Source organism: Neocloeon triangulifer, unplaced genomic scaffold (genome assembly GCF_031216515.1).
Source record: "Neocloeon triangulifer isolate White Clay Creek 2 clone unplaced genomic scaffold, ASM3121651v1 ptg000003l, whole genome shotgun sequence".
Taxonomy (NCBI): domain Eukaryota; kingdom Metazoa; phylum Arthropoda; class Insecta; order Ephemeroptera; family Baetidae; genus Neocloeon; species Neocloeon triangulifer.
In genome coordinates, this window is record NW_026775546.1 from 2,443,017 (window position 1) to 2,455,501 (window position 12,485).

Genomic DNA, 12,485 nt, shown 5'->3' on the forward strand with positions numbered 1-12,485 from the left:
TATTCAGTAACCAAACAGTAAAGCTGGTATAAATTATAATATTTGCGACCATTTTTTTTAGGAGGAAGAAAAAAAATAGCTTTTAATAGAGAATTTTGATAAATCAAATTTAACTAATATTGCAACAAAGGTTTTTTGAGTAGATTTTTTGGTTAATAATATAACATTAAATTTAAATCTCATGCTTCTTGAAAGAGTAAAAGCTTTCCTGAGCAATTTCATTTTATTAAGTGACGATTTGTTTATTATTACATTGGCATTGGTCCATACGTTAAAACCACCAAGCAAAAAATTAGATTGACCCATTTTAATATTTTTTTTCCTTAGATTTACGCTCTTATTGTTAGTTTAATGACAGTGACCTCAGGTAAGAATTCTTTAAATAACAACAATGAACTTTCTTAGCGAGTTTACATTTCAAGAAAGACAAGGAACACGCTGAATTGACATTCTTTTTTTAAAGAGCACGGAAAATCGCGCTGACTGAGTAACATTTGCCGCAGCGACTTTGAGAAATGAAGACTGCGCTTGCACTGCCCTAAATAATACGTTTAAGATACTTCATTCCTTTGTAGCAAAGTGCAGTGCGGAGCACATAAAATAGGTAAGTTTTTTTTTAAATTTAAATTATACAATTAAGTTACTTTGTTTTTATTTCTTACCATCAGATGGTGGCCGAAACCAGTGGAGCAGTTATTTTTTAGATGCAAAGATAATCGGTGACCGATTTTGACGTTGAAAAAAAATGACGAAAGAGGAAAAGATAAAATCTTTACCACTCTGTGTCGCCCTTTTCTTTGGGCTTTATTATTTTTTTATGTTTGACAAAAGTGACAGTCTATATTTTGCGGATATAAGAAGTGGACACAAAATGTTGGACCTGACAAATTTTTTAGACAACCCCGCTGCTTTCAATGAAATCTTTGGTGAAAAAGTTGTGTTTTTCATCGAGTCGACCGATAAGGGCAAACTAGACGCGAGAAAAGTTTGCTCCATTGAAGCCCTAAATTCCTTCAACCCGGACGTGAAAATTATTCTCGTCTTTATCAACAATGGACGGAAAATGAAACCAATAAAAAGTCCTGCATTGACAGAACTTCTCTCTAGAAAGAAAAATATAATCCTGGCCTTGGTTAACAATTTACAGGTAAAAAGTAGAATACTTTTATATTTTAATTTTCAAATATATTAAACTTTACAGGTTTTTAAAGGAACGCCTCTAGAAGGGATTTTAAGCTCAACACTTTTCCAAGATGAAAAACAAACTGAAGTGAAAGAGATTCGCCTGAGCAACTTCCTGCGTCTCTGTCTTCTTTGGAAACTGGGCGGCGTTTACATGGACCTCGACTTTCTCCTGTTTAAGAACATCAACTCTTATATAAATTTGCAAAATTTTCTGATCGCCGACACCAAAAGAGACCGAATTAAGGATCCCATTATGGGCTTCCAGAGGAATCACCCCTTTTTGAAGACCATTATGGAAACGTTGGGCAAAAAATACATCCCGCTTCATTCAAACTCGACGCTGCCAACCCTCAACGTTACCACCTTTGGCACGGTCGAGGAAGAAGTGACCAGACACGTGGGTGAAGTGCAATTTTTGGATCGCAACTTCATCAGTCCAGTAAGATACGGCGATTTTTTTGACGAATCGAAAGGAGAGTTGACGGAATCAATGATGAATGAGAGCCTCGGTGTGCACTTGTGGCACTTTTATAGCTTTTACTTGAGGCTGAGGAAAGATTCCATAGCACCATATGCCATTGCCGCTAGGAAATTTTGTCCACGATCGTTTGATAAGGCAGACGAGTTCTTTTGAAAGCCATTTTATTGTTGAAGAGATAAAAGACATGAATAAAAAGATTTGGTTTATTCTTTTAAGTTGCTTTAACAGTCGTGTTTGAGAACCTTAACAATCGACATGATTTTTAACTTAAAACATGTTATTTTCATATTAAAAATTTGAATTTTTGTGTTTTTCTTGGTTATAAATCAATAATAACCGATTTTTTAGTGAACTTATTTTCTAATAAAAAATAAACAGTTTGAACTTCATGAATGCTTGCAAGTTAATCCTCTCTAGTATACACTATTCCCTAAATTGTGAAAATTGGCTTCAATGGAGTAAATTTCAATTCAATAAATCGGTGTTTAAAGACAAATTAAACATAACAATGGACCTCGGGGTATTTATTAAATTTTTTTATTAAATGTAATTTGACGTAATCTATTTTTAATAATAAAACTATTATCTAGGACAGCGGGATAAGATTTCTCCATTTAGATTTATCCCGGGAGAACTAACTCAAGAGAATGGCTTTTATAAAATAATTTGGCATTTAAAGTCTCAAACGCATGAAATATTGAATATACATAAGTTGCGCGGTTCTACTTTAATAAAAATAAAATCCGTTCTACTTTTCTAATACTTTTTCTATCGAAACCATTTTGAAAGTAATTAAACGATTTAATTAAATTCATTCATAAAATTAAATTAAATATTAGGATTTTTACAGTTATTTTTAAATAATTTTTGAATCGGATTTAATTCAGCTCCACCATTTGCCACACATAAATGCGTCGGTGTTATTTTAACCTTTGCATTAATTCGCGCGTTTGTCCATCACCGGTCGGCGCGTGGCGGTGATCGCGCCCCAGAATGTTTATCTAACGAAGATAGATGGAAAAATAAAAGAAACGCGGCGCGGCTGGATATCGAGCTGGACGAACGCTCGCGGATGTTATTTTTGTTTAAAAAATGAAAGGCCCCCGACGACGGTAGACATCAATCATACCGAGCCAACAATCGACTCCCACCGGCGCCTTTTCATAAATTATCTCTCGCGCTCTCTGCCGAGCGCCGATGATTCTTTATTTTTTTACTTTTAAAAGGCTATTAATAGGCAACGCCCGCGATCGATTCCGCCGCTCCTGCTCTTTTCCGCCGAAATTCACTTGTGCAAACAGGTCCAACAAACGGTGCATTAATTTTTTCGCCATCAACGTGAAGAGTGAACTGTGCGATAAATCATTTTTGAAAGCGAGCAAGATCGTTACTGCCGGCGATAATGGTAAAATAAAAACGTTGAAATACTGTGGCAGATTTTTCACTCCATTAACAAAAACGAAATTAAAATAAATCCTGCCTCAAGCAAAACGAAGAAGAGTAATTGTAAATTTTATTTGGAAATTTTTGAGCTTATAAAAAGAATTGGAGATTGGAGCGTTTTATTTCTGGACTATAATTGAAAAGTTTTGCTACAAAGATCTGAAATTAATTAACTGCTTTGAAACACGAACGCCGCAAACATTAAAATTCTGTATAATAATAAAGAAATTTTAGGCGTACTTAAGTTTTGATTAAATAATGCGATAAGCTTTGTATAATCACATCAACTTTACTGCCCGCTAGGAAAATTATTGCAAAGCCCGCTAAAATGGCCCTGATAAAATTTACGCGGCCGTCCAACGGTTTTATGCCTCTTCATGAGCACGACAGGGTGCTCCCTTTACACCGAACTTCTGGCGTTGACACAATAAATAACGATCAGCAAAACAGGGAGAATACCCAACAGACCATTTTATGGCTAGTTTTATGCTGGAATTCTCCGGGAGAGAATATAATATAAGGAAGGCCAGTTTTATGGTTGAGAATTTCTGCGAGTTTTTCAACTCTGATAATAATGGGGACGAGCACGCGAGCGGAAAGGGAAAAACTAACATATGAGTCAAGAGTATAAAAATAGAATCCCCATCAATTATGAAATTGGACACCTCGTTAATTATGAACAGAAATGGAAGGGTGATATTTTGACCCTCTTTGTATGCTGCGTAAACTGCATCGTTTGTATGTAATAATTTATGTTGGAATATTGCCTTGGTGTAGATCAAAGTAGTGTAGAAATTCAGTATGTTGAGTGAGATGAGATCTTTCTTATTCATTGAAACTCCTCTTCTCAAAGTTTGTTATTTGCTGAGTGTCGCAATTGAATTTTTAATGATTTCCTCTCAAACACCTTCATCTTGTTTTCAAATTCAACGAGCGTATTTTTTGCAAAGATGTGGATGGAATCAAGAAGAAACATCAAAGTAAAATTCACTCGATTTCTTTCTACAGTAAGAAAGTAATTCCTTTAATGTGCAAATGGAGAAATGTTTTAATAAAGTATGTTAAGCAAATCTCAAAATGGAAATATCTCAAAGAGCTTTGAAAGCAATGAAATTGAATTAAATAAAGAGTGTGACATTCAAGCTTGAAAAATTTTCAATCATTAAAATGCTAAAAATTGCAGGAAATAAATATTAAAAAAAAATGCATTTGTGAATTCATGAATAAGCAGTTCTCATATTCATTCAAAAAATGAAATATTTCCTTCAAAACACACCAATTTAAGAACATAAGAAAGCTATATAATGAAGCTTTTTTTTTAATTGCCAGCAGTCTCTCTTTAATTCAGTTTGCAGAGGGTTTTGGAAATTTAATTATTTATTAATCACCTTCATATTCCGTATTTTCACAGTTAAAATAAAATTTAATAAATTCTGAATCCTCATATCAAGTTAAATTTTCTTAAATCCAGCTCACACTCACTGTAATTAGATTTTATTCATTTGTAAAAACGCTCCGATTTATATAACTCGGAACTTTTCTCATTAATCCAGGGCTGATTGTGACGAGGATATAGTTCGTAAAAGTACAAACTGTTGAGGAGGAAAACAACTTGCAATTAGTTCTTCTCTCTCTTCAGAGCGTTGGTGGTGAAAAGTTGAGGCAGAGAAAAGAGCGGAGATAAATGCGCAAACCGCCTCTTTTGTCTTATTCTGCACATTGTGATTTCCCGCATTCAGCGGAATGCGTTTTCCTTTCCTCCTTCATGGTAGTTGCTCATTTCTTAGTAAAATCCTTCTGGGTATTTATTTTTAGAGCAAGCAAGACCAAACAAGAGCGGGACATTAACGCGAAAATCGATCTTGTCGCAAACGATTTCAATATAACGGGGAGAGACGCAGATGGTGCTTCATATTAGGGTAGGGAAGCATCAGGCAGAAATCTAATTTTTGCAACACAAATGGCGGCTGTCAGGGGGAATCGCAATTTATGCCAAAATATCAAATTCAGAGATGGAAGTTGTGACACTTGACGTCAATCGGCAAGGAAAGGAAGTATGATATTTTTTTGTAGCATATAAGCTTTTTTTAAATTAAATTTTTCAATCTTGTTTGTAGGAAAAACATAAAAAAGATCAATGTATAAATAAATTATCAAACCGCTAAAAGCCAGATTTTCCAAATTTATTGCTATTATTATTTTTAATAAAAATTGCAAATTTAAATCTAAAAGTAGAAAAGAAATATTTTAAATAATTTGATTTTTGCATAAAAGTTCTATTAAAAATAGGATATTTTTTTCGTAATATTCTTAACTTAAAAAATCGATTTCCTAAAAATGTACCAAGAATATTAATTTTTTTTTTAATAAAACAGCATATATTAAATTTATGCCTATAATTGTAAACCCATTGATGAATTAAATAAATTTTAGAGAATTTCGACTTAGAAAAGCTAATTTCAATAAGAAAAAAATGATCTACTCGTGAAGCAGACATTTTGTGATCGTAATTTACTAGAAATCCATTTTTCCAAGCTCAGCTGAAACAATGGAACATTTTTAATCAGATTATAAATTAATTATCCGACCTACTTATTAAGAAGTTGCTCACTTTAGAAACAACTTGCAATAGACAGGCGGATAATTGAACGCCGAGCTCGTGAAAAGCAACGAGTTTATAAAAAATATTTCAACCAGCAGCGTTCTCATTATAAGAAAAATGAGTTCCTTCTGACTTGAGAAGAAATAAATCCCATCACTTAGCGTCAAACTTTCGCCAATGTGATTGCTTTCTGCAGAATTGCGACCACCACGGGGCGATTTAACTCTGCTTAACTGGATTCGTGGAACTGCTTTTATTGTTAGAAACGCTTGCTAAAGTTCACAGAAAACTTTTAAAGAAATAAAAATCTAAAAAAAAAAGATTGCGCAATTTAATAATTAGCAAACAACTAGATTCCATGAAATGAAAATAGTACAATTTTAATTAAAAAAAGTTCATTTCTGAAGGACTTTTTCAAAAATATCTTTGAATAAAATTTACATAATTTAGTTTTCAAATACGCCGACTTTGATTGAACCGATTAAACTTCATTTATAAAACAATCAAAGTTCATGAATGTCGCCTAAAAATAGTCGAAAGTTTTGACCCGAAACACTGAATCTTCATTTCCCTAAACAAACCTGTCGCAATCTCATTATCTGGGAATCCCTTTGGGGCCAATAAAGTAAACCCGGGCTCAGAACACCTTGAAATTGAGCCGTTTTTTATACTAGACGCGCACGCCAATTTGTTGCGCGCCGGCGTGTGTAATGAATAAAATTACAAGACAAACACAGTGGCCGTTCGCTGGAGAGGGTTGTTGCTCTCGGCCTGCCTCGAACCCACGTGATCCATTATCGGAGGGAAGGGGTTAAGTGTAAAAAAGGCCGGAGCGTGTCCAAAGAAAACAAACGGCGACACTGCGCGTTGCTGCAATGGGGCCCTCGCTCGCGCTGCCATTAGGCCCAGACTATAAATACGAACGGGCCGTTTTTCTCGCTCGGGGTAAATATTTTGTCCGGCACTTTGGTCCTCAAGGTCACAGCAAAAAGCGTCCGTCTTCTCTGCAAGAATATGCCGGCTGCAAAACAAGGGTGTAATTTGCGAGTTGAAGAGGAAAAAACACTCACTGCCATTTGCCTCTTATAAGAAAGAGTGGCTTCGCATCTTCTCTTTATGTTCCTTTGTATAAAATGTGTTGAAGATAAAAAAATGGCAATAGGCCAATATTTTGAAATATTCTAAATCACTAAATATTTCTTTGAGCTGATACCAGTAAATTATTTGTAATCTACTTTTTATAATTATAAATTTTAAATTATTTATATACCGATACAAATAGATTCTTGGGCGATCAATTTTGCTTATGATTTTACAATTTCTGCTTATAATTTTTTGAAAATTATAAAAAAGTATAAATCTTGCTCTCCTTTTTTAGCCTAAATTAGCAGTTTGACTCTAATGAGAAACAATGAATCAGTCAAACAACTCATTTGATTGTTTGATTTTTGCTAATTTTTGTACTCATGGATCGAAACTGTTAATTTAGTCCAAAATAAAATGATTTATATTTACTTTTACGACTTTCATGTTAAATTTATGCAAAGTGCCTCCGAGTAGAAAATTTTGGTTTAAAATTGAAACAACGGACTTCTGGAAATTATTCAACAATCATCTTATGTTCCTTAATTACTCATTTGCTCTTTGGCATTAAAAATTTTTATAATATATTCTGAAATTTAAAATAAAAAAACATTGATACATACACGAAAAACGAAAAAGTGTTCTCGAAATTCAAACCATGTTTTTTTGTACCTTTCGCTTATGCTTAGTAAGGATAAAATAATATGCTTGACAGCTGATTCCAAATTTCCGGAAATACGTATACTTATTTTTTTTTGTCATGTTAAAAACGGATCAATTTTGGTGAGGGGTGTTTGAATTCCGTGTATGATTTATTCACAGTTATTGAAAGGCAAATCAATTTCTAACTGACGTTGCCATGGTTTTGCTCATTATTCGCGAAAAAGTAAGGGGCCGAGTTTATATATCACTGAATCTGAACCTCCCGCAGGGTTGGCCCTTACTGAAGCAGAGAATCTGCAACCAAGAGAGAAATTAACTGCCATCTGGGCAAAACCTTTCGTTCTAAAGCTGCTGGATAAAGGGGAACGAACATTTACTGAAAGTAAAAAATGCTACATTTCTCTTAACAGTTTTCATTTCGGGCCAAAAGTAAATAAATTGAGATTTTTTTATATTCAGTAACAAATAATTAGCTTAAATATGCTTAATTTTTCCCACATTTATTTGCTAAACAGAAAAAATAAACCAAAATTAAAAAATATTGTTTTTGTCCAAATCAAAATATTGTCAATTTGAAAATTGTGATCAATAAAATTTCTTTTTTTTTCGTTTAAAACCCGAGATTATCGATTTGTTATGAAAAATCTTTACTAAAAGTAAGCAATGAGATGGTAATTACGTAAACATTACACTAAAATCGCTCTTGCCGTTTCGTCGTCAATGATTCTCGCGTTAAAATGCAAAATTTTGCACCGAAGCACTGTGCTGATATCGCTGTTATTTCTGTTCAGCTCGACGAAAAACTAATTAACCAGCCTCTTTGTCGCGTCAAACACATTTTGAAAGCGTAAACAGTGCACATTTCAATTACCATGTATGCATGTTTATTCTCCGAGAGAGCGAACGAAAGCCGTTATCAAAACGTTGCGATTGTGCCAGCCAGCCCGAGCATATAAACAATAAAAAGAGAGAGGCGCGGCGATAAGAAGGCAGTCACGTCTGCAGCACAATGCCTGTTATCTCTCTGCAATATTGCCACCGCAACGTTCTGAATACATTGTGTTTGCAATAAATAAATTTTGCATCGCCCTCATTTAACAAACGTGCGCTTTTTTAAAGTTTTACCCTCGAATGAGAGATTTCGTGCGGATTAAAAGTTGGCGAATTTCAAAGAGTTTCTTTGCCAGATTGGGCAACGTTTCCATTGAAAAAGTTTCAAAAGAGATTAAGCACTTCAAAGTTCTTTCAGTTGAAAGCTATTATCTCCTGAGATGTTTCGAAGAAATAAAGATTTTTGTTATTTTGAAAGTGGCAGTCATGGAATTCATCTCATAGCGGCGCATCGAAATAAATTAATAATCGTCTCAAAACAACATAATTGGAATTTTTTAATTTAGCTTCTAATTATTTGACCAAGTGATAACACAGTCTTTTCGACCAACAAAAACAAACATGACTTTTTATTATTATTTTTAATTGGGAGTAAATAAATAAAATTAAATTGTTACAATCACAATTTTAGTGTCCAGTTTTTGAAAACAAATTTTTCAGCAAGAAAATTAATTTATTGATTGCCAGTTAATTTATTCTATTGAACGTTGTGGCGTTGCAAAAAGGACTTATTTTAACATTTATGAATATTGATTATGATCAAATTACCTACTTTTCCCTCATAAACCAATTAAAATTTCAGACTAAATGAAAGTTGCAGATTTGGGCGATGGAATTTTTTTTCGAACATCAAAATCTTTGAATCCTGCAATGTTTCTATCAATTATATTTCATATGCAATTGTTAAATTTGTGTAGCAATTTACCAAATTTAGCGGTAGCTAATTTTTTCAGTCAAACATGAAAATAATTCAAATTAATTTAATTAAGTCTAGATTCATTGTTTAATTGTTTCATTTTGTAATATGACTGACTGAACAAAATATGATGGATTTCCAGGTAAGAAGAGAAAAATTAAAATATATTGAAATTTAAAAAACAACCACGAATCAGTTCTCAGCTAAAGAGCTGTAGCTCCAAAATCCAAAATCAATTTTTATACTACACTTTCTCTTCTAAATATTCACATTCGCCACAAACTTCTGTGAATAAATCATACTTTCTCTCCAATTTTTCCACTCAATCAATGCCACCTGCAAAAATTTCCAGCGCACGGTCCCATTAAATGTGCTCGCATGAATCACTCTCTCAGCTCAAGATTTAAAGCTGCGCCTAGAAGAGAATGAGAGAATGGCGTATATTTCACCAACTTAAGTAAACAAGGACGTTCGTATTGCATAAATCACACGAGAGATTCAAATCCGGAGTCATTAATTTCGGCTCGGCCCCGCAGGTATACGCGCCGAGTTTTATTTGAGTTGAAAATGCAAAGGAAGGAGAAGGCGAACGTGTGAATGGCTTAATTACTCACCAAACACTAATTGCGCCGCGAACCAACGAGCACGCGTCGATTCATTAATTCGCGAGACTTCTTTTGAAAATTTCCGCATCCGCTGGCAATTTTTTTATTTAATTTTTTTCTTTCTCTGGTGGGCGCGCAGTCGAGTTATTACTCAGTCAGTCAGTCTCGGAGGCAAGTGAGTGAAGAGTGGTTTTCCGTCAAATAAATTTCATGGAAAAAATTATTAACGTAGAGAAAAACAAGACATTTTCCGAATTAAAAAATAGTTCAAATATCATGCAACACATTTATTTGGCATTTCTATGAAAATAATGTGAAAAATTGTAACTGCAAACATTAACAAAAATAAATTCGACCAGATTATTTTTAATAAGGAAAATATTTTTTTTCTTTAATTGAATTGATCAATGACTATTCAGTTAATTACTGTACAAAAAAAATTTCTTATTAAATTCACTTTTCCCATTGGTGTACAGAAATAATTTGAAAGGGAAGAGTCCATCCTTATAATTAAGTAATTATTGGCATAGTCAAAACAAGTCTTAACAACAATAAATAGGAACCAATTTTTGCGTTTTTGAAATTTTAACCACCATTGTTGATTTGACTATGCCAATAAGGAGTTTTAAAATACTATATTACATACGTCAAAATTCAACTTGAATTCATCTTAGCTAGCTACTTTAGCTTCCTAAAATAGTTTTTATGTTTTATTAACTCCAAAAAAATTAGGTGAAACATTTAGCAATTCAGCACAGAGGTTTCTTCAATTTCATAATTATTTATTTTACTTCAAAAATTTCAAAGCATGTTTGAAACACAAATCCTTTTTCAAAATGAAGACGTTCATAATTTTTCAAAAGAATTTGCAGCTGGGAGAAACTATTTTATTTGATATATTTAATTTTTAATGCTTTTAGTTTAAAGAGTGAAGAGCCCTGAATAAGTATGAAAAAGAAGAATTATAATGCGATGGAAAAGCCTTTGAGAATTACAGAAATTATAAACGTGTAAATTAAAGTTATTATACAATAAAGAGCTTTTATGGTAAAAAATTCAGCACGACCAATGCTTCAAACATCCTGCGCAGAGAGAACAGCACAAAAACAATAATGTAATTTGGGAATTGACGTACGTATAGTTGAGGGGAAACCAATCTACTACATAGTCGGCGCTTATTTGTTAACAGGACCAGAATTTTCAATATTCTAGGAAGAGAACGTAAGCAAATTTATTGCTGTGCTTGATTGCATCAGACCTTACTTATTTGCAGTTTGTATTTTGGAAACTTCCACGGACAAGCACATTGAGCATGATGAGAGCCACATTTTTTATCATAATTGCTGCAATTTTTGTTTTGGTAACAATTCTACACCAGTCCTTGTCAACAATATTTAAATGATAAGATTTGATTCAAAAATTTATTCTGATAAATAATATTCATGTTTCGAAGATAAGTTTATCTTGGAAAATGCAATTTTTTAACAATTTTTAGTCTGTGATAAACGCGAAGAAGAGGAATGGAATCGCAAAACCATCAGCTAGTATGTTTTTTATAACAAACATTAGAGGTAGTTTAACATAAAAGGGATAGTGGCTGCGAGGTTCAAAAATGTAAAAAGAGTGACGATTATAAGATGCTGCGGCAAAAGAAGATGCTCTGACGTATCCAGGAAGAAATTTATGAAGACGGCGTTGACCAAATTAACGACGGTCACCAAACTACTGAATGTGACGATATATAACGGCTTTTAAAAAAATTGCTTAATTTTGGTAAAAAGGCCACCGGAATATTAAAAGAAGTCAAAACAATGGGGCAGGAAATAACCGAGCAGACACAATTTTCAACAAAAGAAGAAACTGTACAAACAGAACAAATCTCTACATCTTTCAGCGATCCTGCCCAAACTCAAACCGACAGTGAGACAGAAATTCAGCAGACTACACTATTTTCACAGCCTACCATTACAACTGTAATTATAAAAATTTGAATAATTATTTACTGCTATTTATAAAATCAGTATAATAATAATAATAATATACATTCGTTACCATGCAAACGCAGTTAGAATCAAATGAACCATCCAGCATTAATTCTCCAACACAATCTTCGACTGCTAATTCAGCTTCTGTCCGCCCCACGCCAGTTTCCAATCCAAGCGTTGAGGGAAATCGCATCTCATCTGTGGCGCAAACAAATGCATTAACTACAACAACCACCAGTGTAACGACAACAACCGCCACTCTTCCTGTAATAACGAAAAATTATGCATGTGAATCATACAACGTCAATATTGCAGCCCTGCATCTCCAAGTGGAGCTGCCAGAGTTTCGGTCAAATGGTAATCAATGATTGCATTAATTATGCTATATGATAGCAAATTTAGCAATTTTTTACAGGCCAATATCAAGACGCCAAATCGTAAGTCAGTTGTAATTCAAAAGCTAGAACTTTAATTTAAATGTTTTGATGAAGTTTAAATAATTAAAATTTTTGTCTATTATGTAAAAAATTAACACATGTAACACATATATGACGCATATTGTGCCACATCCGCAGCTTCCACCATTGCTGGTGCTACGTTCACTTCCGGCGGTCGCTCTTATTTTGCAGGC

At 33.6% G+C, this 12,485-nt stretch overlaps 1 protein-coding gene across 1 annotated transcript; it reads left to right on the forward strand.

The window, feature by feature from the left end:
• Positions 1-463: 463 nt before the first annotated feature.
• LOC132192569 (lactosylceramide 4-alpha-galactosyltransferase-like) lies at positions 464-2,055 on the forward strand. Its single transcript, XM_059612587.1, has 3 exons — positions 464-604; positions 669-1,147; positions 1,202-2,055. Exons 2-3 carry the CDS (start codon positions 746-748, stop codon positions 1,817-1,819), a joined length of 1,020 nt encoding a protein of 339 aa, XP_059468570.1. The 5' UTR covers positions 464-604; positions 669-745; the 3' UTR covers positions 1,820-2,055.
• The last annotated feature ends 10,430 nt before the right edge of the window (positions 2,056-12,485 follow it).

Coding starts and splice junctions, on each gene's coding strand:
- LOC132192569 (XM_059612587.1), top strand. CDS start 746: ATGACGAAAGAGGAAAAGATAAAATCTTTACCACTCTGTGTCGCCCTT. Junction 1,148..1,201: donor CCTTGGTTAACAATTTACAG/GTAAAAAGTAGA, acceptor TAAACTTTACAG/GTTTTTAAAGGAACGCCTCT.